Source organism: Hemicordylus capensis, chromosome 2, assembly GCF_027244095.1.
Source record: "Hemicordylus capensis ecotype Gifberg chromosome 2, rHemCap1.1.pri, whole genome shotgun sequence".
NCBI classification, from domain to species: Eukaryota; Metazoa; Chordata; class Lepidosauria; order Squamata; family Cordylidae; genus Hemicordylus; species Hemicordylus capensis.
This window is the reverse complement of record NC_069658.1, coordinates 347,133,779-347,159,662: the sequence shown is the minus strand read 5'-3', so window position 1 is coordinate 347,159,662 and position 25,884 is coordinate 347,133,779. Positions and strand designations below refer to the sequence as shown.

General features: G+C 42.1%; 1 protein-coding gene across 4 annotated transcripts in view; it reads left to right on the top strand.

The window, feature by feature from the left end:
- The window catches only part of SPOCK1 (SPARC (osteonectin), cwcv and kazal like domains proteoglycan 1), a 904,393-nt gene that overhangs the window by 265,147 nt on the left and 613,362 nt on the right, over positions 1-25,884 (top strand). For all 4 annotated transcript variants that reach the window (XM_053293595.1, XM_053293593.1, XM_053293594.1 and 1 more), the window contains exon 3: positions 12,652-12,697. In XM_053293595.1, the coding sequence (XP_053149570.1) occupies positions 12,652-12,697 (46 nt within the window). The remainder of the gene's footprint in view (positions 1-12,651; positions 12,698-25,884) is intronic.

Here is a 25,884-nt window from a genome sequence, read left to right as displayed (position 1 = left end):
GGATGCATTGAAGCACCCACAAAATGGTGTAGTGAGCAGGTCCCATAGTTCTGAGCTCACCTTAATGAATATTGCTATCAAAATATTTCTGGTTGTGTTTATGATAGCAAGCTATTAGTTGGAATACAGGAAATGCAGTTCATTTTTAACTAACAGTAAAATCACTTTGCGCAAAGACAACTTCAAGGATGGGCTCTTTTATTTAACTGTGGCTGCTATGATAAATGTTGAGTTGGCACTAAGAGTGCAGTGGAAATGCATTAGATGTCTTGTGTTCATGAAGTCTGCTTTGTTAAATAAATTTCTGATATTTGCCCCTTTATTGGAGATAGAAAAAGTGCTGTGAGCAATTAATATTTTGCAAACTGGAATTGATTGGAATACAAATTGAATTTGTAATGGCTTATGAGGTTTTAGAGGGAAGGGTCCACAGCTCAATGGTGCTTTGCATGCAAAAATTCAGTCTGCATAATTTCCAGTTAAATGAACAGGTTGCAGTGCTGGCAAAGATCTCTGCCTGAGATTATGGAGAGTTGCTTCCAGAAGAGTGGATAGCACTGGGCTATATAGACCAATAATTTTACTCTCTCTTTGGCAGTTTCAGGTGATCATTATTAAAATTTATAGAAAACAATTGTTATATCCTTAGCAGTTTGGTCCAGAATGCCCCAATTCTAGGATTTTTTGGACAATTTTGTTTTTTCAGGCTTACAAAATTGCTGAAAATGGGGGCAGGGGGGAGGGAATAGCATGTAGCTCGGTTTTTGGGGTTTTTTAAAAAGGTGAATCACCTGCCAACTGCAAAGAATTTAATCTTCTAAATGAGCAACTAATCACAAACAAGATGGTTGGTTTCTCCTTTTGCCTAGACAAATAGCAGAAACCAACCATCTTACTTGTGATTAGTTGCTCATTTAAAGAACACCTTAAACTCTGCATATAATCAGTGTTTTCAACTAACTCCATTGATCTAGAACACATGCAACACCAAATATCAAAATGAGATAAACTGATTGTATTCAACTGCTATTTGTTTCCCTGTAGATTCTAACCAGTGAGACTTGTAGTGCGTTGTGGAACATAATTATAGTTTTATTTATAATTTAACTTCCAGGGAACCATGATATCTTGAGAACACTCATTTTATCTGATATTCATTATTCTCCAAATTACTAATTTATGAGTTAAAGCATTGAAACATAGCTCTGAGTGTGTGCTATAAATCAAAACAGAAACTATGTGTGTTTATTTAGTAGCAGTTATGCCCCTTTCTTGTTTTGGTCTGGGTAGCTTAATAGTGAGTGCCTGTTGATGGAAATACTTCTGCTTCCACCTCATGTCTTGAGGTGGGTGGGATCCAGGGGAAGCCTGAAAATTTCAGAACCTGGAGACTCACATCTCTCCAAGTGAAATTGGTCGAAAGTGCTGATAAAGCTAGAATTAGTAAACATATCAATAAATAAGCCTTGTGGATGAAGAATCAGTTTGACTTCCACAAAAAGAAATCCTTCCTCATCAATCTTTCGGAGCTTTTAAAGGATATTGACATGCATGTGCAGAGTTGTCAGAACCTAAGGGGTATACTTGTGGGTCAAATGGGCCGTAAACCAGAATTTGGCTTTTTAAAAAGCCAAATCTGGCCACCTAAATGTAGACTGGAGTGATTTGGTGTAACTTATATATGGGTTTCCAAAAATATTTTGACAAATCCCTCACCTGAATATTCCTGAATAAACTCAGCAGTTATGGGATTAAAATGACAGGTAATGATAAAGTTTGATGAGTCTTGGAATCTTAAGTATCCCAACCCTATTCAGGCCTTTGAGTCATGCTGGACTCATTACCAAAATACAAAGGAGTAGCTGCAGGTCTCTTCCTGCAAGTTGCTTTGTGATAATGGGGCAGTGATTTCCAGCATGACTCCTCAAAGGCTAATTCTGGGACATTTAAAAAAGCTGTTTTTGAATTGTTTTAAACTATTTTATATTGTTTGGGGGTTTGATTGTTTTGTTTTTAATTGACTATGTCTTTGTTTTGCTGTTGCAAACCAGCCAGAACTGATAGGGTGGTATAGAAAAAGAATTAAATATTTTTAAGGCTATAGCTCTTCACAGGATATCAGAACAAAAGGCCAAATTGATTAGATAAAGTATATCAGGACAAACACACCATCAGCTTTGGAGATTCCAGGAGGGGCTCAAAATCTGGGAGGTCTTCTTGATAAGAAATCAAAGATTTTGAGCTTCAGTCTTGGAAGTGACTGACAGAGAGTTGAAGTCAAATGCATTCAAGTTTATTTAGGGTTTTAGGGGTACAGAAAAGAAATCTTGATTAGCAAGCAACACAATATTAACTAACAAAGCTAACCAGGCTAATAATATTATTAAGTACCAAACTGAAACTCATGAAGAGGCATTTTAGCTTAAGATCTGAATTAAATCCATTCAAGTTTAACCAGAAAAATTGTCTTAGAACATCTTTAGGCTTTAAAGGGAACAGGAAGAAAGGGGAACAAGAGATTTTGGAGTGGGGATTAGTATACCTAGTTCCTTTCTGGTAGAGATTCAGTGAAGCTATTCACATGACTATGCAAAAGCGGGCTATTGCAGCCCAGCTCACTTTCGTGCGGTCGTAAGAATCACCAGGTTCATGAGCGGGCCCCGGTGGTTCTCTGGTGGCTAGCCCGCTTAACAACCCTTCCCCTTAACCCAGGTTAGCAGAGTGAGCACTCCGCTAACCTGGGTTTTCAGGTTGTGAGATGCCACAACGCGTCTCTGTGCGTTGGCAACTTGTGAGGAGAACCCTGACCGAGAGGCTTCATCAAGCCTCCCAGCCTCGGGGGTCTCCCCAGAATGCCCTGTGCACTCCCCCTCCAGAGAGGGAGAGAAAGGAGAATAGACTCTTTCAGGCAGCAAACGCTGCCTGAAAAGGATCAGCAAGCGTTCACTTGGGGCTCCCAGTAGCCCAGGCGTGGGCATGGGTTCATTTGGGGCTGTTCCGGAGCCCAAGCCACGACCCTCCCTGGGGCTTCAATGGCTCCTACCATTGGCAGCCCGGGTCCTTTGAACCCATTCACACAATGGTGGTTACACTCCTGGGTTTCTTATGTTACCTCAGCAGTGGGAGAAGCTACAACAGGCTCCCTCACTTCTGGTACAATATAAGGAGGAGAGCCCATGGAGTTTGATTTTGTTGGGGCTATGAGGGAGAAGAAAAACTCCAATATGTAGGGGACAATAGATTAAACATTGTGAAAGGTGCTCAGCAACATAACATTTAATGACATTTCATATATGTGAATGCTGCAGCAATAGTTAAGATAATTTCCTTTGCTGTTATGGAAATGGTTGATAAATAATAATCACCCATGCACTGGACTACATTTCCAGAACATTGATTCACACAAAAAGGCTATTTCTTGCAACTACTAAAGCAGAATTTAGATTAGCAATTTAGTCTCCCAAATATGTGAATGATGCTTTCAGAGGGGTATGCTTCCAATAGAGCTATTTTATTTTATTCAATATCTCGTTGCTGCTAGATTTATATACAAGTATAACTGATAACTGCAATTTAATCTGACAAAAGATAACTATTTATGGCCCTATTTGGCTAATGTTCCTGCTATTCATAAACACAAGCATCTTGTGCAAGCTCCTTTTTTGATAAGTTGGCAAAACATCAATGAAATGTGTTCCTTTGTTACCAAGAGTTTGTGCTGTAAAAAGTTTAATGGGGTTTAGAAAAACAGCAATAGTAATAAGATTAAGGTTTCTTGGGAGAGCTGCAGGAATGTGGAAACTTACTAATTTGAGCAGGGAAATTTGTAGTGTTTGATTTATTTGATTCTAATTCAGTTGCTTAGTTGTAATTGCTAAATCTGGGATAGCTGAGGGTGTTTCCTTCAGTAGAGTTGAGTCTCAAGCCTCATTCCAACATAACAATGAGGAATGAAGGAATCACTGCAGTGTGGCTCTTTGCTGAAGTAGATGCTAAATGGAGTTACACCTCTTGCTACCTCGTAGTGCGAAAATAGTTGTTAAGGTTACCCACTCCTACATTAAAAGCTCTTACTCTTACGGTAGCTTCACAGCTTTTACTCAGATGCTTGTTGATATACTTGCATTAGCAAGGGGTAAGATATAAAGCTGTAATGATAAGAGTGTGAAATAAGTAAGTACAATATCTCCCCAAAGTTATACATTAATGATCAGGAGATAGCTAATGAAAAGAGTTAGCTGAGGTCATCTGGTTAGCTGGTTAAACAGCTTGGGCCCTAGGTATCTTAGGGACTGCCCACTTCCAGCTGAATCTACCCACCTGACTAGATCGGTTGGGAGGGCTCTGCTCCATGTACTGACACCTAAGAAGTTTATTGTTATAAGCACAGGTTGCATAATGTAAAGAAACAAAACACAGCATATCATAAGTTAATTCAGCAGGTAGTAATATAGAATGAGTCAAGTCAATACCAATGCTACAATTTAGAAAAAAGGCATAACGGATGTAAATGTATGTATAGGTTTTTAAGAAAGCAAGGCAAAAGTGGCAACTTAATAGGTGAGATCCAGCAGAATCGCATCTTCAAGAAGATAAACATTCCACATATGAGCCCTTGAATTTGTCTATGATCTCTCTCAACGTTCCCCCCCCCTTATTACATCTTAGAAGGATCAATAAAAGACATAGTGGATAATATCCTCCACTTGGCCAGAGCAACAGGGACAAAGGTGCTGTTCCACCAGAAGTTTATGGAATCTCTCTTTGAGATTTGCCTTGGGAATAGTTTGAAAATGAAAAGTTGTTAAATCTTTCCTCTGATGCACAAGTAAGATTAACCTGGTACTGCGAGAAACTTCTATGTTTATTATAATAGTGGTACCAAAGTGAAAACCTGGAGAGCTGTACCACAGCGGCATCTCTACAAGCATCCTGTTCAAGGAGTTGGTTTCTAATGTTTTCTTTGCTTCAAGATCTGAATTCCCTCACAAAGGGCAAAGAATACAACTGTTGAATGTAAGACAGACATTTAGTCCATTGATTCCTGTCCTTAAAATATGAATAACAAAATTTGACTAAATGATGTGCTAGAGGCTGGCTAATTTCTTGAAGTAACTTACCAGTGCTAAATGAACTCTGATGGAGATTGAAGGTAGCCCTATCTCCATTCTTATGTAGGCAGCAGGAATGCCCTGCGGGAGGCCCAAAATCTTCCTTAGGAAGTTGTTCTGGACAATTTCCAACTGAGCAACAACCTTCTCATCCCACCCCAAGATCTCAACACTATTCAACATCGGTGATATCACCTTGCCCTGAAATATTGTTAAGTGCTGGAGCTATTAATTGTCCCCATTTAGAGTAGAGAACTTCAGAATAGCCCCCACAGAGCATTGACCGGTTGCTAGAACAGCATTGAGGTGTGCCTTCCAAGTGAGGGACTTATGGAAGGAAACACATAAATACTGTATTTAAGATTGTGGAATGAGGGGGAAATGCCTTTTCTGAAAGCTGCTTTGTAATTACTTTGTTCTCATGGAATGGGAAAGTGTCTTTGCAATCCAATGCCTTTGTAATTGTTCCATTCTCCATTTTCTGAGATAGAAACTGCTCGAAGTTTTAGGGCAATGGTTCAGCCGCAAAGAGTGTGAGACAGAACTCAGGTTTGCACTGGTCAAGAAATGGTTAATAGGGTTTGTAAGTTGCCTTGCCAAATTGCAAGTTGTAAAACCATAAATCTGCTGACAGGCTAGAATGTGAGAAGAGGCCCCCCTTTCCTTGTATCTCCTGATAGCCAAGTCTGCAAAAGCCAGCAAAAGTTACACCTTCAAGGATAAGGGGGGACAGCTTGCTTATCAACATGTAGAGTAGAAATGCTTCATTGTACTAGAGGAATGTTTGTCTAATTAGCAATGATTATAATATTTGTAATATGATGGACAATGATGCTAACCAATGAAACGATTGGTCCCTCGGGGCTGAATGATGACGCCCAGCTATGTAATTATGCCAAAGTATAAAAAAACTGAAACAAAGGCAGCTGCGCGCAACTCTCTGGCAAGCCATTAGGCACAGAGAGAAGCCACCAGCACTGGTTTTGGGGAAAATAAAAGGTGATTTTGCTTCTTTCAATCATCCTTGTCATCTGGTTTATGGGAACTGGGTTCTCCAGGTAACAAGATGAGCATTGCTCTATCTGTTGGGCATTAATTGATGGCCTATGTTTGATATTACTACTGCCAAAAACTACTACCTTTGTTTTGTCGTAGTTTTTGTTGTACCTTTGTTTTGCTACCTGCTGAGGCCTGTTTATTGAGTACGCAGGACAGGACCTTCTCAGTTATTGCCCCCAGGCTGTGGAACATGCTCATAGATGAGACGCGCATGGCTTATTCTCTCCCAGCCTTCAGGAGGAGAATGAAGACTGCTTTTTATTCAGGCTTTGGGTCAGTTAGCTGCCTTTGCTCTTTTAAAATTGTTCTGTTTTAATGTTTTTATCTTGTGATTGTTTTTATTGGATTTTATTGTTTTATCTTGTTGCTAACCGTCCTGAGGTCTTGGGATGTGAAGGGCAATATATAAATATGAATAGACAAATAAATCCTCTAAAACAATTAATCTTCTGCTTTATCAAGCAAAGAACTTTTGGGCTCTGCCACTGCTGTCTTTAGCTCTTATAATTCTTCAGGGACCAACAGACAGTGTTTATTTAGTTAGATTTATATGTCGCCCTACTCCCATAGGACTCAAGGCAGCTTACAAACAATAACATATACAACAACAATTCTATAAAATACATCTTACATAATGTCATAACCCCAACCCCATACAGTACTCGTTCCAAATGACATAGTAACCATGGATTACAAGATCACTCTGCAACCAGCTATCTCAGCGACAACACCCGATGTAACATTTCAGTCTTAAATGCCTTATGGAAAGCCAACATATCGTGGAGAGTTCTGATATTATCCGAGAGACCATTCCATAGAGCCAGGGCCACCACTGAGAATGCCCTGGCTCTCGTTGATTGCAGTTTAATATCCCTAGGGCCCGGGATCACCAAGGTATTATGCTAAAATTGTAGTTTTATCTACTCAGCTGTTAGCAGCATTTTTTTCCTTATTTGCCCAATTGGTTTTTCATTTGCCTGCTTTGGGCAATGATCACATCTGAGAAACAGAATCAGGTGAGGGATGAGTTTTGCATGTTATGGGTTTTTTAAAAAAAAAAACCTCACTTAATGTTTTTATTTATGTATTTGTTACTTTTTTGTTTGTTTGTTTAAACCTTTGTTACTGTTTGTTATTGTGCCAGTTTAAAGAAATGGGAGATGAGCTACTATGGGGAGGGAGGGAGGAGACAAGAATTCTACTATGCATATCCTGAAGTCAAGCTCTGTAGCAGTCTCATTAGAGCTTTTCTTGCTTTTGCTTGGTTCTGTGCTCTCAGTATTAGTAGAGAAGAATACTTCCATTGAATTCCACTCAGAGTGTTGTGGCATATGGAATCGATGTCCTCTCTCGGCATGCATAAAGATTCATTGCATGGCTACCCCAAGGCCTCCAGTGCAGCAAGATTAGTAGTGAAAATATCAAACCCAGACTCATTGGAGGAAGTGAGTTGGGGCCTAGTCTATCAGATCCTGGTATAGTACTGTTCACAGCACCATGCTGCTGTTGAGAAAGTAGCACTAGCTAGTAGGGGTGATAACTGCAGCAAGAGCTTGCTTCTCGGTTATATATCCCTTGAGTACACATATGCGGGAGTGGAATTGTACAAACTGATGTGATTACATTGGCTCCTGGTTATCCACAATGAGAGAAAACCACTTAAACAGAACTTGGCAACAGCTTATAAAATGGTAGTTTATTTCTGCATACTCCTAAGAGATTGTAAAGTATGTTGTCCATTACACTCTTCTATGATGTTTTCTTGATAATTCAATGATGGATTAAATGGTCTGTGCTTAGGAGAGGAATGGCTAGATAACAAAATGGAATTTTCAGCTTTGGATTTCAAGCTTCAGTTCCAAAATTCAGGAACTGAAACTTGAAATGTTTCATGTGTTCTTTTTAACTCTCATTTGTGACTGTGGCTTATACTTGAATATTTTCCTGTGTCTGAGATGGTTAAATGAAGGTCTCTGCACTGCTACAACTAAACATATTTTAGATTCTAATTATCCCAAAAGTATATAATTTTAACTGCATCTTTTGCACATATGTCTGTTTTTTGTTGCTGGGGTGGGGGGAGTTGAAAAATATTAGCATTCCTTTACAGCATTTAATTTCATTCTTTTGTTTTTCCTCATTTATTATGCTTACGTAATCAGGAAGTCGAGGTATGTTTGATTCTTTTCTTTTTAAATTGTTAACTAAGGGGGACACTGCATTTTAAATACTGTCAAATTTTAAATAATGTGTTAGGTTCTATACCACAAGTTGGTTCATTCAATTTCCAGTATCTGGTAGTATTTATTTATGAAGTGCAAGGGTGAATGTTCAGTAACAGCCTGTTCTTTATTTTAATTTGTATTCCAACTATTGAAGATTTAGTTGTGTCAGGAATTTAAAAGAAAAATATGTAATGAAGAATTTAGAATGCCAGCCATTAGGGGTGTACACAAAAGGGGTGTACACAAAAGTTTGAGTAGAACCGGACTCAAACCAAACTGGGTCCAGTCCGGTTCTGTGCACACTAGAGCGAGGCCTGGTCCGGCTCAAGTCCGAACTGGTTCAGGCCCAGCTCGGGGGGGGGTACTTACAACCATTGTGAGCGAGGCCTCGGGGGTGCTGATATGGGGGGTCTCCTGAGCTCCCCCCTGCCCCTGCCAGCCTCCCCCCCCCAGTCTCAAACAGCAGGTTTCAGGCCATTTGGGGGGCATTTTCAGCCCATTCTGGGCCTCTCTGAGCTTGCAGAGGCCATTTTGGAGTCCGCTACGCATGCACACTGGCCATCGGTGTGGCTGTGTGTCAGACACACTGATGGCCACACACACTGATGCGTGGTGGCCTCTAAAACAACCTCTGCTAGTGCACAGAATAGACCAAAAATAGCCCCCAAATGGGCTATTTTGAGGCTGGGGAAGATCAGCGGGGGGAGAGGAAAACCTCAAGAGATTTCCCCACTCCACCCATGGCTGCAGCAACACTCCCCAAGGCCCTGGACTGGCCTGGGGGCTTTAGCTTGACCTCAAACTGAACTGGGCCCAGTCCAGCTCGAGGGTGAGCCCTCAAGCCGGGCCAGTTCGAGTGTGACCTTGAGCCAGCTCACACATCCCTACCAGCCAGTACAGATTTAACTTGCCCACTGAAACATTTAGAAATGCTTAACTGTAGCTGAACTGTGCCCCTAATAAATACACTGCTAATGACTTCATCCAGGAATGGTCTCTAGACGTCTGAGGGCCAGATGTGACTCCTGGAACAATTTTATCCCTAGTAGCCCTTCTAACAACAAGAAATAGGGATTCCATACTTGGCAAATGCCTCATTAAAAATGCTTAGGCTCTGGCCTAAGTGAGAAGAAAAACTAGATATGGCAGCTGCAGATATTTCCAAACTAGAAATGCCAGCTGCCATCAGACTTGGTTTAGTGAGAAATCTTTCATCTTTACCTGTGTTCAGTTTATAGTGTAATACATGCAGTTTTTACTGATTAGCTAAGTGGATCCCTATGTTTTCCCTCAAGGGAATGTTTCTTTTGCACATGCATTTTCTCATGCACAAAATAGACTGTATCCACACCTTGAAAGATGTAATGCAAGTCTTCTCCCAATTAGAAAATAAATTTCTAATGCTATTGTAGTTGGCACATGGAATATTCTTCCAATAGTGTTGACACTTACCGGCTAGTGCCTGTGAATTGAATAGTGCTGAGCAATACAGTTCTTCCTGCCACTATACTCACACTATTTAGTTAGTGCTTTTAATGTATTTTGATGCCTCCCCAATTGGAAGGTTGTTCACTCCACTTCTCCAACGTTAGAGTGAACTTCAAATGTCATTTGTTTTTGTTTGTTTTTAAATACAGCATTATGGCTTTATCCTTGCAGCAATTATACCCCCCATCCACCCATTAGAAGGACTAGATCAGAGGCACACTAACCCCCAGACCTTGGGGACCGTCTCTGGTCCTCCAAGGTCTGGAGGGGTCTCCAAATGGCCAGGCCCAGGGGCCTCTGGCAGTTGCCCTGTGCCTGCCAAAGCTCTGCTTTTAAAAAAAATGCTTACCGCGGCTGAGGGGTGGCTGTGGGCCGGGGAGCAGAACAGTTCTTCTCCCTCCCCTCCTTCTTTGGCAGTGGCGGCAGCGGCAACCAGGAGAGACGCTGGACCCATCCTTTTAGGCCAGCATCTTTAAGAAACTGCGAAGTGGTCCTGCGCAGAGGAAATCGTCGCAAGTTATGACAGTCTCCTCTGCGCAGGCGTGCCTCATAGTTTCTTAAAGATGCTGGCCCAAATGGATGGGTCTAGCATCTCTCCTGGTTGTCGCTGCCACTGGGGGGGGGGAGGGAGAAGGACTGCTCCACTCCCCCCCCCGGTGGCTGCGGTAAGCATTTCCCCCCAAAAAAAGCGGAGCTTTGGCAGGACGGGCCCCCCAAAAGGAGATTGGGGGGGTTGTGCGGGGTGGGAGAGGCCTCACAGCTGGGCTGTCTGGGCACCTGAATTACTTTGGTGCACCCCTGAACTAGATACCATGTTTGCTGTGGTTGAAGTATATGTTCACAGTTTTATAAATAAGCCTTCATTTGTTCATAGACAGTCATGATGAAGCATTGTGAAGGGTCACGAACATAACAGCCCTGCTGGATCAAGCCCAAGACTTATCTAGTCCAGCATTCTGTTTCACACACTGGCCCACCAGATGTCTCTGGGAGGCCCACAGGCAAGAGCTGAGGCATGCCCTCTCCCTGCTGTTGTTCCCTACAACTGGTATTTAGAGGCATCTTGCCTCTTAGGCTGGAGGAGGCCTATAGCCCTCAGACTAGTAGCCATTGACAGACTTGTCCTCCATGAATTTATCTAAACCCTTCTTAAAGGCATCCAGGTTGATAGTTGTCCCCACATCTTGTGGCAGAGAATTCCAAAGGTAAATTATGCGTTGTGTGAAAAAATACTTCCTTTTATCAGTCCTAAATTTCTTGGTAATAAGTTTCATGGTATGACCCCTGGTTCTAGTGTGATGTGAAAGGGAGGAAATTTTCTCTTTCCTCTCTCTCTACACCATGCATAGTTTTACAGACCTCTGTCATGTCTCCCATTAATCGTACCCCTGAAAAAAACTAAAAAGCCCCAGGCCAAGTAAAGCCAAGTAAAGTCAAGGAAGCTATAAAGAGGAAGTACTTAGTATGACAAGTATTATCCCAAGTACTTGTTGGAATACTTTGTTAATCAATAATATATTGTAACGTATGCATATCAAAAATACTTTTAAAACAAATTCAATATAAAAACAAATATACAAGGAGCTGAGATACTAATTATACAGTTACATGTCATAATAAAATGTTTTGTGGGAATGCATGCAACTACATAAGAATGATCCAGTAGTCAAACAGACTTTCAATTAAGAGCATTCTTTTCCATCCTTCCTTCCTCTCAGTCCCCATTTTCTGTCCTGCTACTCTTTCTCATTGGAAGCACCTTTTTAAGATCATCCATTATGGGAAAACTGTCCTTAAGACTTCGGAAAAAAATGATTGATTCAGTTCAGTTAGTGATGTGGTGTGTTTCTCCTGTGTTACTGCACCCCTTCATATGTTACTTTTGGGAGAAGCATTGGTATGGCAAGGAATGGAATCATACTGTGAAGCCCTCCATGTGACCCTGGACTACTTATACTTTCATGGGGTGAAAAGGAGCCATGCTGTAATGGTTTCCATGCAATGGAAACAACATCTGAGCAAGTCCTAAGATATAGAAGCTACTATAATATTGGACTATGCAATTTTTTTTTGACTTTCTATAGCTTTAGTGTAAATTAGTATGCATTTGCTGCACTCTGGAATATCTGATTTCTGCTTCTGTTCACTTGTTGCCTAAAACTGTTAGGTGTTGTAGGCCCTACCTGCAGACCTAACAAACTAGTCAAAGACAAGACATATTATGGAATTAAAAACTAAAAGGTAAAGAATGTTCTTCACTGTAGTACTAGAGGAGGAGAGTCAGATGAAAGGCATACTGGTTGTAGAGAGATGTAAGGGGAAAGTAAGCAAGCAAGGAATAGCAAAGCTAATCATAGGCTTAATTGCGGATTTGGCACCTTTAGAGTAAAGGTCTGACATTTTAGGAAAATAATTTGGTTAGTTGTCCCTAAGCTGAGCTCAAGGGGCTAACCCATCATTAATCATATTGCATTGAAATGAACTAGACCTTGCGTTTGCTTAATGAAAACTCAAAGCTGTTTACAAAAACACACCCCTAAATTATGAAATATAAATTCATTTTATTTTCTAAATTTGGTGTATATGCTTGAAAGCAGCCTGCTAAATTTTTAAATCTAATTTTTCTTGAAGCCGGAAAATAGTAGTAAAGAGTATAGAAAATGAGTTTGTTTAAATTTAAATAAAAACCTGTTTATTTTGTTTTAACTCTCCTAAAAGTGTATAATTACTTTTTAACTGCTTATTTTTTCCCCTCTTCTCCCACTTAGGATGATTATTTCAGAAACTGGAATCCAAACAAGCCTTTTGATCAAGGTAAAGGAAATATTGGATTTGCTCTGTTAAGCTGTCTTGTGTGTGAATTCTGAGACCATGGCCTCAATTTGTGGAGGTTAGGCCAATGCGTTTAGATACCTTTTTATTTCTTCAAGGCTTGAACCCACTAAGAACAAGAGAGTGCAATTTCTCCCCATCTTTCCCATGTCCCTTTACTTTTATAACTGTGTCTACTGTGTTGAGAAATTTACTTTAACTAAGGCAGAGCATTTGAGTACAATGTGGAGTGAATTATGTAGTATCCATTAACTGTCTTGTTAAAAATCTGAATTAAATGACGTGAAGAAAGAACCAACTTTAATAAGAATAGTTGTTTGTTGGCTATCTAGCTTGATGCTTAAAGTACATTGTATAACTACAGTTGACCAATGTGTAGGATGAAATCACTTTTGCTAGAATAGCATCACTGAATTTGGATACTGCAAAGAGCCAAACTAGACATGGAGGCGAGTCTCATGATCAGTGAGACCCACCAGAGGAGGTTCTGTGGTGAGAATGGGCTTAGCCCTCTCTCCCTGCAGACGATCACTACTGCAGCCCTGGGTGGCAGAATCGGCCACCCACACAACTGCTGGCTCTGTCACGGAGCCAGTGGGCGCTGCAGGGATCAGGGGCCACGCGGCCCCCGGAAGTTCCAGGATGCCCTGCGCGAGCAGCCTCCCAATCGGGGATCTCCTTGTCTGTTGCTGCGGCGTTCCCTTAGCCCACTTTCCGGTGATTGTGAGAATATCCTCATGATGTGGGAATTGCATGATTGGGTTTCCCGTGGTTTGTGTTTTACTAATTAGGAGTCCATGGGTCTGTTTTGAAGATTGAGAAAGTAGTGGTCTGAGAACTGGAAGTTGTAATCCTTTACTCTTCTGCCCTGAACCTCTGCCTGAACCTGCTACCTAACTCTATGACAGGGGTCGGTGGGGGGTGGGGTCAGGGAGAAGACAGGTACAAATATACATGAGAAAAAGGTTGAGCATAGTTTCCCGGTGTGCTTCTTCTTCACTTTCCTTCACTACTTCTTCAAAAAGCAGTCTTGTTGAGGGGGCTAACTTGTTCCATGCAAATGTGTTGCACTGGAGGTGAATTCAACGGAATTGCATTCCAACATTCCTAGTAATGGGAACCTAGTTTCAGAGAAATTTGTTGCCTGAAATGCCACATTCTGTAGAGTATTTAGAGTTTTAGGTGCTCAGTAAATAATATATCTTTGCCCTCTGCAATGTCATTTGAAGTTCTTTCATCTGCACATGAATTTTCATGAAAGCAAACCTATTACTGCAAAAATTTGCTAAGCTTTGCAGTGTGGGTGTGGCGTAGTGTGGCAGGGGGAAAAAAATGTGTGTATCTCTCTGTCTCAAACTTCTTTTAGCTAACTTCCCAGTTCATGAAGATACAGTTGTACCAGCTAAAAAAAATGCAGCACTGGTTGTTTTATTTCCATTTTTGTTATCAAAATGTCGTTTTTGTCTTATTTTGCGATGTGTGTGTACCAGCAATATCTTGGTTTGGGTCTTCAATCTGTAAACGAAGCCAAAGGTCAATGTTTGCAATAGTGTTATACTAGCACTGGAAAGACATTTTAAAGATTGAGTTGTTAAATGTGTTTTTTGTTCCATCATGAGTGCAAAAAGCTCTCAGGGCAAAGGGCATACCCATCAAATCTAGTGAAAGAAGGTGGCAGAACTGTCTTTTTCACACATAAACAGAAAAGACTAGGAGGTAGCATTGCACTGTTGTATCACGTTGGCAGCAAGTACTGGCTAAGGTAGCATTAAATCTGGGATTTTAAAAAATAGCCTTTGGTTTCAGAGAAGAGTTAAGGCCCTGATAAATGAATTGGTTATAAATGAACTCATGCACACACACAAAACATAGAAACTGTAAGTGATTTAACTTCCATGCAGTGTAAGCAGTAAATATCCTCTATAGCCTCTTAGGTTGTGCTCACTTACAGCTTAACCAGACTGGAACATGCTGTGTGCAACGATTCTGCAGCATGTCACATGCAAATGGGTACTGCCAGATCCTGTGCATGCCGCAGCACTCCCCATACACATTGCGTGCAAATGGGTGCTGCAGTATACCTTGTGCAAACAGCACTGGAAAGACATTTTAAAGATGGAGTTGTTAAATGTGTTTTTTGTTCCATCATGAGTGCAAAAAGCCATTCCACACTGTGGAACAGTCCTTTGAAGTCTTATAACTTCAGGGAAGACCGAATGGATTTAAAAAAAAAATCAAACTAGCTAAAGGCACAATCTTACAATATTCTTGAATTTATGACAAAGTCTGAATTGCCAAAAGCAGATTTAAAATATGTATGTGGAGCTGGGGAAGATAAAAGATTGCAAACAGTGTGAGGCATCTGATTCAATGCTGTAATAGCCATTCTTCATCAGCATGTTCTGAAATTTGATCAGCTTTTTGTCCCAGGACCCATTCCAACCTTGCTACACCCTGATCTAGTCCAATATTTTATTTCCAAGATGGCACATTTCTGGATTGTTCAGGGGTCTAGAGCAGTAGTCTATGTAGAGTGATCTATGTCTAGTCACTCCTGCTCAGTTCTGGCAACGCACAAATACATGGAAACCTTATAAGAAAGTTATTTGTCAAGTCCTGCTAGTTGGAATGTTGAGAAAGCTCTGTGGCCTGCAGAGTTTTCTGGCCTATGGGGTTGCACAATCCCATTGGTAGCGTCTGTGGCATTGCAGATATTCTGCAGGAATGCTTCTCAAAAATTTTGAATCTGTCCCTCTTTATAAACTTATTCTACTTTCTACTAGGGATATGCACCAATTTGCTTCAGCACTATCCCAAGGGCGGTGAGGGGTTCCCTTAAGAAGAGGCATGCAGGTCCTACCTGCCCCTCCTGGAAGCCCACACCACCCCATTGTGATGGTGTTCTCAGAAAAGCATCCCCCTGATAGCGGCAGCCCATGCTGTCTTCTTTAAACCACCCTGCCGTGCCGACAGGGTGCTTCCCCCAGCATCACTCACACAGCATTGGCATGCAAATGGCCCTGACACAATTCACATGGCAATGCCACGTGAGGGATGCTGGGGGAAGCATCCTGTCGCCGCAGTGGGGTGGTTTAAAGGAGACAGAGGCACGGGCTGCCGCATTCATGGGGATGTTTTCTGAGAACAGTGCCACAATGGGGCAGCGGGGGCTTCCAGTAGGGGCAGGTAGGACCTGCCTGCCTTCTTTTAATGGAAACCCTCTCCCCACACTGAAATGTTTCGGCTACAGGGAGCCGAATCATTTTGGTGCCTCCTCAAAGAGGAGCTGAAATGATTTGGGCACATCCCTGCTTTCTACCCCCTCCTAAGCTACCATGAGTCATCTGTTTTACACAGACATGCATCGGTTCTTGTTCACAGACATGGTTCAGCCTACTGCTTTGGCAAGTTTGGCATACTAATCCCAGTACTGGTGTTAGAAGAGGAATACAGCACAATATTCTTGACTAGTTCCTAAGGGAAAGCATTCACGGGGAAAAACCACTACAGAACTGTACATCTTTCTGAGTTCTCTTCTTCCCAAATCACTTTAGGATAATAGGGAAGTGAGGTAGTTATCCTCCATGAGAGGTGGGGCAAGATGGCGATGAACTAACAGCCTGGACAATGAACAACAAGATGGCGATGAACTTCCCAGCTCCTGCCCAAGCCTGGACATTTCTCCATCTCAGGCATGCCATCTAAGGGGCTGACACCATCCAGGAAAAAAAAAAAAGACTGCGAAATAGTCCCACCTGCAAGTCCCCCCGTGAAGAGGGAGCAGGGAAGGAGAGGAAGACTAAACAGCTGAGAATCGAAAATTTCCTCCCCCCAGCCGAGGCAGCGCCTGGTACTTCATTTGCTGTAAGTACCTCAAACAGATTTGCCACTGAGGCTCATCCAGACAACGTGGAAGTCACTACAGATGCCAGGCCCCCAGTCCACCCCAGATGCTGCAGAAGACATCACCACATGGGATGAAAGGCCCAGTACCACCCCAGACAATGGTGAGCAAGACAATCAAGCCATCCCATCAGAGGTGGAGAACAAGGTGGCCTCTCCCTCCAGTCTGCCTGGGCTGGATCCAGATCACCTGGCCGATAGGCTGCAAGAGACACCAGGTACCCAAGTTGCTGATAGTCCAGCACCAAATGCCCAATGATGTTCAGCAGACCAGCGTAAAATTGCGATCCTAACATGGAATGTAAATGGCTGGCACGCATTCTTTTCGGACCCCTCCTTCACTGACTATTTAGCCGCCCACGATATAGCAATAGCAATAGCAATAGCACTTACATTTATATACCGCTCTATAGCTGGAAGCTCTCTAAGCGGTTTACAATGATTTAGCATATTGCCCCCCAACATTCTGGGTACTCATTTTACCGACCTCGGAAGGATGGAAGGCTGAGTCAACCTTGAGCCCCTTGGTCAGGATCGAACTTGTAACCTTCTGGTTACAGGGCAGCAGTTTTACCACTGCGCCACCAGGGGCTCATATCACACTGATACAAGAAACTTGGACTACTGGGGAGCTACTGCTCAATGGCTTCCACTCCCATACCGTCGGCAGGTCATGGCAGATGCAAAGGAGGTCTGGGTGTATTCATTGCTACTGCCCTTCACGCAACCTCCAGACTGCTCCCACCGATCAAACATAAGAACAGCCTTGCTGGATCAGGCCCAAGGCCCATCTAGTCCAGCATCCTGTTTCTCACAGTGGCCCACCAGATGCTGCTGGAAGCCACAGGCAGGAATTGAGGGCGTGCCCTCTCTCCTGCCATTACTCCCCTGCAACAATATGCAATGGCTGTCCTAGTCCAATTCACTCCATGTTAATTGCTGATAATTAACATCTATCTCCCGCCCCAACGCAGAAAAATACAGGTCAGAACATTGTGGACTGAGCTAGAAAACTATGTAGCAAATCTCATCCACTCCAACCCCAATGCCTATGTGGTGCTGGGTGGTGACTTCAGTGCTAGGATGGGTCCGGATGACTCCACCTTATACTCCCAACAAAGGGCCTATCCACCCAGCCCCGGGGCTGATGGACTCCTTCTTAGCTGCCTCTCTAAGGATCAAAAGTCAAACTACGCGGGTCTCCGCTTGAGCCAACTGGCCATGAGACTTGACCTTTCCATCTTGAACGGCTCGTTTGAAAGTGACCACCCGGCTGAATTCACCTTTCTCACCGGCACCAGAATGAGTCTGATCGACTACTTCATACATCAGGGAGCCTACTACTGCTAGTGGAGGGATTGGAGGTTATTGCTAAATTTGATAGTGACCATCTTCCTATCATGCTACTCCTAAAACCATTTATCCATCAGTCTCACATTGAGAACCACTACGGACCCACTATATCTGCAGCAGAGGGAGTACATTGCCTTGCCAGTTGGTCACCACAGCTAGATCAAGAGCTGCGGGAGCTACTTTCCTCTGATCATTTGCAGTCAATCCACTCATCACTGCTAAATAATGATCCTACCTCTATGCCTTTGGAATAATACAAAGCACTTGCTCAGGAACTACAGCAGCTTCTCTCCTGTAGGACCCGTGCTCCACGTGCTCTGCACCAACTGCCCTCCAAGCAGTGGTTTGACAAGGATTGCGTTAACACCAAAAAAGCCCTCGCCTATACCTATCAAGTCTACGAACATACCCCTGGTTTGAGGGCAGCTCAGGATCTACTTCAGCAGAAAAAGCAATATAAACTCCTGCTGGTCCGCAAGAAAAAAGAGGCCATGAAAGAGGCCTGGACAAGACTAATCCAGGCCACTAGATCCAAGGACTCGGTCATGTTTTGGCATCTCGCAAAATCCTCTCCCAGCTATGGTAAAAGCCACCTGGACTGCCACATTCATCCAGGAACCTGGGAGAAACACTTTTATGATCTATATAAAGATCCCACCGCTGCTGGCAGAGACCCTCCTAGTGCCATAGAGGACACTCTGGCATGGGCTCCGGTATCCATCTTGGAGATTCACAGCCTTGTTGCCCAACTGAAACCGAGAAAGGCTCCAGGTAAGGACCTTATTCCCCTGGAGGCTATCAAAAACAATCTGGACTGGTGGGCCCCAATCTTGGCATCACTCTTCACCTTCATCGACGGGAGTGGCCAAATCCCCAAGGACTGGGGGGGTAGCAATTATTGTCCTCATCTTTAAAAAGCGGAAGAAGGATGACCCGGGCAACTATAGACCTATCAGTCTACTTAATACCATCAGTAAACTTTATGCAAGACACCTACATGGGAAACTCAGGGACTGGCTGGAGCAGGAAAAGCTCCTTGCTGAGGAACAAGCAGGATTCAGAGAGGGGCGCTCCACTATTGATCAATGTATAGTCCTACAACACCTCATCGGAAAACATTCCTCCTGTATGACGACCTCCCTTTATGCTGCCTTCATCGACCTAAAGGCAGCTTTTGACTCCATCTTATGTGTGAAACTGTGGGAGAAGCTGGAGGCCTCCACCATTGATCAGCGCCTGCTGCATCTTAACACCTCACTCAAGGTGAGGTGTAGCCCACAAGGTCATCTTACTCGTGCCGTCCTAACGCAGAAGGGCATCAAGCAAGGTTGCATTCTGGCCCCACTCCTATTTAACTTTTACATCAACTCAGTGGTGGACCAGCTCAGCAAAATTGACTTCCATACTCCTAAGCTCACCGGGAGACACCAAGCCACCCTACTATATGCAGATGACACGGTCATCCTCTCAAGAACTCCCATTGGCCTTAGAAAGAGCGTTGGGGGCTCTAACACTGCACTGCAAGGAAGACGGTCTGGAAATCAATTACAACAAAACTAAAATAATGGCCTTTGCTAGGAGGCCCAAGATTCATTCCTGGAAGATCGAGGGACATAAAATTGAACAAGTGACCCATTTTAAATACCTGAGCATAGTCTTTCATTCAAGTGGCTCCAGAAAAGCCCACGGAGATCATGTGGCCTTAAATGCTCAGAGAAGCTCCTCCGCTATTCTTCAATTTATGCGCATAAGAGGAGGCCACTATGTCCCTGCAGCTCTTGAACTGTTCCAAGCCAAGTCACTAGCTCAACTACTCTATGGCGCTCAACTGGGTCCTTTTCCTAATATCATGACTTTGGAACGGGTACAATCCAAGTTCCTCAGGGCAGCGCTACGTGTACCAAGATGTGTGTCCAATGCTACATTGCGTCTGGAGACAGGCCTGATCAAGATTGAGGCTAGGGTATGGGTGGCCACTCTCTCCTATTGGCTTAAACTATCCCTCAGTCCAATTGGTCTTGCCCCTCTAACCCTTCACAACAATATGGGCTCAGGCAATTGAGATGAAATTAGCTACCCTGGGCCTTGACCCTCTGTCCCTGATCAACATGGCATATGATCAGGCAAAAGCTATCATCAAACAGTGCATCACAGACACTGAGCGTCAAGCGGATCTCAGCAGTGTCCCAAGTTTTGTATAAGTGAGGAGCTTAGATATATAGCCTCTCCGGCAGCATACCTTTCCCAACTGGAGGCCCCAAACCACAGAACGGCGTTCACTCTGGCCTGCTGCCATGGTCTCCCCTCAGCAGTAATAGAGGGACGATACAGAAAGATCCCTTACGCAAAGTGATTATGCCCCTGCGGCTCAGAGCAAATTGAAACCACTGAGCATGTCCTTTTATACTGCCTGTTCTACAGAGACATTCGTGCCGCCCTTATTTCTCTACTCTTGAACAAGCTTCCGGGACGTACGAACCAATTCTGTACTCAATTGCTGCTATCTGACTCTAACCCCCCCACCACAAAGATTGTTGCCAAGTTCTGTGCGGCTATGATTGGCATCTGGCGAAAGATTATAACTTATGGGCTCCCCTAATTTGAGTCCCGACAACACTTGCCTCCATATTCCTCGTACCTTATTAATTGCGCCATGGCAATGCATAATGTTTTATTAGATTAATGCAGTGTAACTTCACCACTTAGCATATTTTAGTGTATTTTATCATTCAGTGTAATTCCGTAAAACTCTACCATTTTTAGTAACAGTCCAACTTATGGTAACCATTATAGTTTTAACCATTTATAATTTTAATTCTAGCATTTTACCACATATGAAATCATTTCCAGCTATATTACTGTGGTATTACTACTACTATTTAAATTCCACTTCTACCATTTCTGTGCATTTTATTATGGAAATGTATTTTTAGCAGTTATATTCTTTTAGTAGCTTGTCTCCTTTTACAAAAATTGTAAATTTTAGCCTTTTTATAATAACTATCATCATATTTGCAGTCACCTCTGTTAACATGTAACCTTTCTCCAGTATTACTTTCATTTAATGTGTAATTTTATGCTGGTCTCTGACCGTAATAAAGCTTGATTGATTGATTGAGTTATCCTCCACAAATTCAGTGTTGATCATGGTGGGTCCTCTATCGAGAAGCATTCAGTCCACCCAGGTATGTGGCTGAGAGAAGAGGAGAGCACCATCTATTCAGGATCCGATATGTACTGGACCTTTGTGCCTCCCTCTAGCTACCCTAGAGATGTAATTTCAGGAAAGGTTGAAGCCATGGGAAAAAGCCCCTCTTCTGTTTGGTTTTTAGGGGGAGGTGAAAAGCTGAAGCAGATTCCATGCATGCCATTATCTAAGGCAGGGCTGTAGAACTCTGGACCTCCTGAAGATGTTAAACTACAGCTTCCTCATCCCTGGCTCTAGGTCACTGTGGCTTGGGATGATGAGAGTTGTAATACAACAACCGCCGAAAGGCCATAGTTGTACAGTCCTGCTCTAAGGGATTCAGACACTGAATCCCTTAGAAATCCTAACATAAAATAAAAATAAAACTGTCTCAGATGGTTTTTTTATTAAGAATATATTATTGGCATGGAGAAACCCTGCTCTTTTAATTTTTTTTTTGCTGTTTTGTTCTGTTTTTATTGAGCTTTTTTAAAAATCTGGTTTTTGTGTTTTATTGCATTTTATTGTTTTATCTTGTTGTTAACTACCCTGAGGTCTTAGGACGAAGGGCAGTGTGTATAATTAATTAATGCAATAGTCATGCTTCCTTCCTTCCTTGCCTTCCTAAGCTACCAGTGCCAGTATTAAAACTAGGGGTGTGCAAATTTGGATTTTCTGTGTTTCGATTTGTAACTGAATCGAAACAGCCCTGATTCGATTTGGATCCGAATCTGACCCATCCGAATCACCCCAAATTCGATTCGGATCCAAATCGCGGCTGATCCAAATTGAATCGATTCAGGTTTTGGATCTGTCCTATTAATTTTCCCAGATTCCCAGCTTTCATTTAAAAAAAGAATCTAAGCTCTAGCCCTTATAGAAGTGGAGTTATGGAGCAAAATGTGTGGTCACTATTTTTTAAGTGTTCGGATTCTTTGGTGTATAATAACTTTCACCCAATGAATCCTTATGAGGATTCATTACACACCTTCATTTCTTCTATTCGTTTTGACTGTCTTTTAGACAGTGCCAATTGTCCGCTGCCATGTGCCAACTACACCCCACTCCCACCCACAAGGCAGTGAGGTACTACTCAGTTTAAGTTAAGTGCCTAATGGGTGGAGGCTACCACCCAAATTGCAGAGGAATTGGGCAAAGGGCTGATTTTTGGTGAATAGTTGAAGTTTACTAATCTTTAAGGTTTTTCCCTATAAGGTATAATGGAGGTTTCAGCAGCCCCATAAGTGCACTTGGAGGGCGCTGGGGTGGCCCAGAGTAAGTGGTGGTGTAGTGCACATAGGGTGCCAGCCACTCCCATGGGGTTGCTAACCCATGGGGTACAAGGTTCTGTTGTTTCTGAGGTGGTCTGAGTGTAGATTTTATGGTAGCAAATGAGAGTGGATTCATGGTTTGTATTGAAAATCTCATTTGCTACCAGAGAATCTACACTCAGAACACCTCAGAAACAACAGAACCCTGAACCCCATGGGCTAGAAACCCATGGGGGTGGCTGGCACCCTCTGTTCACTACACCACCACTCACTCTGGGCCACCCCAGCATCCCCCAAGTGCAGTTATGGGGCTGCTGAAACCTACATGATTTCCTATGGAAAACTTCAACAATTCACCAAAAACCAGCCCTTTGCCCAATCCCTCTGCAATTTGGGTGGTAGCCTCTACCCATTAGACACTTAACTTAAACTGAGTAGTACCTCACTGCCTTGTGGGTGGGAGTGGGGTGTAGTTGGCACATGGCAGTTGACAATTGGCGCTGTCTAAAAGACAGTCAAAATGAATAGAAGAAATGAAAGTGTGTAATGAATCCTCATAAGGATTCATTGAGTGAAAGTTATTATACAGCAAAGAATCCGAACACTTGAAAAATAGTGACCACACATTTTGCTCCATAACTCCATTTCTATAAGGGCTAGAGCTTAGCTTTTTATTTATTTATTTATTTTTTAATGAAAGCTGGGAATCTGGGAAAATTAATAGGACAGATCCGAAACCCGAATTGATTCAAATCGAATCAGCCGCAATTCGATTTTTACCCGAATCTAGCCAATGGACCACAGGGGTGATTCGTTTTGTCTCCGAATCACCTGAATCAGCTAGATTTGGGTACAAATAGATTTGTATCCGAATCGATTCGCACATCGCTAATTAAAACACCATTCTTTTCCTGGACATTCTCATTCTCAAATACAGGCCAAGTCAGATTGGATGCTTCTATAAATGTGTCAAGGGGTGTACAGACAGTCTAAAATTGAGACTCCCTAATAGATATATGATGTGATATATATCACAATAGTTATAGACTATTATGTTTGTTGTTAAGTTCTAGAACCATTTCCAAGATATAACCATTCCTACAAAATAGCTGTCATGCTATGTTGTTGTGTCCTATAATTTATCTCCTGTGTCATTCCAGATGCAACCTTAGGACTAGGGTTTTAGGTAGATGAACATGTCAGATGCAAGTTTGCCTCTGCTAGAATACCAATGAAATACATCTGTTTGGACTGAAGGCTTAATAAAATATTTGTGGGCTACCTAAATCCCCTTTTAACCCTGTTTTCAGGATGTAACAGTTTTGGTTTCCCCTGTTGATATGCACAGGGAATTATTTCCTCTGTAGATATTTTAGTAATTTGAATATATAATTGTCACATGGATTCAAAGAAGGTAATTATAACATAACAAACCAATTTTTTAATTGTAACATGAACTCAGGTTCCCTCTGCCATGCAGTTATTTGGTTTGTGGGTGGTGATGGGGGGAGAACTTCTGTTTTGTTTTGTTTTTTAACTTAAATATTAAATTTAAAATAAGTAATCCTTATGATCCTGCACTGCAGTAAGGACTGGTTTTATTGTCTAGAATTTCCTGGGATGTGAGCATCCTTAGAATTCTTCCCCTTCCTCCTCCTTCCTCACTTGATTCCAAGTAAACAATTAGACCTGAAAACAGAAGTATCTTTAGAATTCTAATGATATTGGTTCCCACTTAGATTCATAATTGTTTTGCTTCCAAGCTGCTAATCAGCCTGTTCCTATTGCAAATGTAACATTCTCAATGTAGGGCTTCTGAATCTACTCTGTACATCTTCTATTTTAAAAAAATCAAAACAGAGCTATTGAGTTCCGGCATATCATTAGTGACCTGTTTAAAATTATTGATTAATCTGTTCAGCACTTGGACCTCACAAATTGTGTAGTTACTGACTCTGGCAGTTAGATATGTTATATTTTCCTAGCACAGAGTAAGAAAAATTATGAGGTTATAGATACTATGTTGTTGCAAATGAAGAGACAAAAGTCTCACGGTGCTGTAAACTTATTTATTGCTACTGTATTTGGTGCTTCTCATTTTTCTTCATCTATAGATACTATGTAACAAAAGTATCTATATTTATTTATGCCCTTATTGTTAAAAATATCATTATAAAGCCTCCACCATAAAAGATAGAAAGTCTTTCATTCCTTGTACCAAATCAATCTTATTGAAAGCAATAAGAGTACTCGGAACAAGTGGATCAAGGACCGCAGCTGTTTATTTTTCAGTTAGCTGTAGTATGTGTCTGCTTCCTTCATCAAAAGCCCAGTAAAATATTATTCCAGTTGTATATTTGTCTGTGTGTATGTGTAATGCTTATGGGAGAAGAAGTCCTGCCCTCAACTTTCAAGCTCTATTTCTTAGACTACAGTCATGTCCACACTTACTGTACTTTGCAGAAAGTCCAACTGAAAGTGAGACTTGCATCTATCTCAATAAACACACAGGGTTGCGAACTGAATAAAAGCTATAGAAGTTAGCATCTAAGTCAGACTGAATTGTCCAAATTGCATAGATGCCGTTGAGAATTGCACCATATTTGTTGGTTTTTTTATTAATTGTCTGAATTTTACATGTGAAGGAAACAATATTGGCACAGAAAACATTTCCTGGACATACAAGGACGTATGCAGAATCTTGCAACTCACTCACACATTTTTTTAGATTGTGAGACCTTTGAGAACAGGGACCCATCCTATTTATGTATTTCTCTGTGTAAACCGCCCTGAGCCATTTTTGGAAAGGCGGTATAGAAATTAAATGAATAATAAAATGATAATATTTATCATGCTAGTCATCTTTTGCATGATTAAATCAGTGCTCGAGGGTATCTGTTCTATAATACAGTGTTTCTCAAACTTTTCGAAGTTAAGCCATCCTCCTAAATATATGCTATCTTCTGAAGCCCTCCAGCCTAATACAAATAATCTGTTTCAGAAGTGAATGTGTGGAGATCACTGCATGTACTTGGTATTATATAGCTAGCTGCTGCGTGTGAGGGTCTATGGATTGAGGTAGTACATACTAGCATTAGAAAAGGAATGGAATAGGATTTCTCTGATCCTCTCCTAAAGCCATATATGAAAATGCAGAGAAATAGCACACTTTCTGAACTCCATCCTTTCTCAGTCATGTTGTGTAAGTGTGTAGTTATCACAACAGTCTATATCAGTGAGGGTCCATTACTATATTCCCCTCAGGGGATGGAGCCGCTCTGGGAAGAGCAGAAGGTTTCAAGTTCCCTCCCTGGCAACTCCAAGATAGGGCTGAGAGGGAATCCTGCCTGCAACCTTGGAGAAGCCACTGCCAGTCTGTGAAGACAATACTGAGCAGGATAGACCAATGGTCTGACTCAGTATATGGCAGTTTACTATGTTCCTATGTTCCTAGA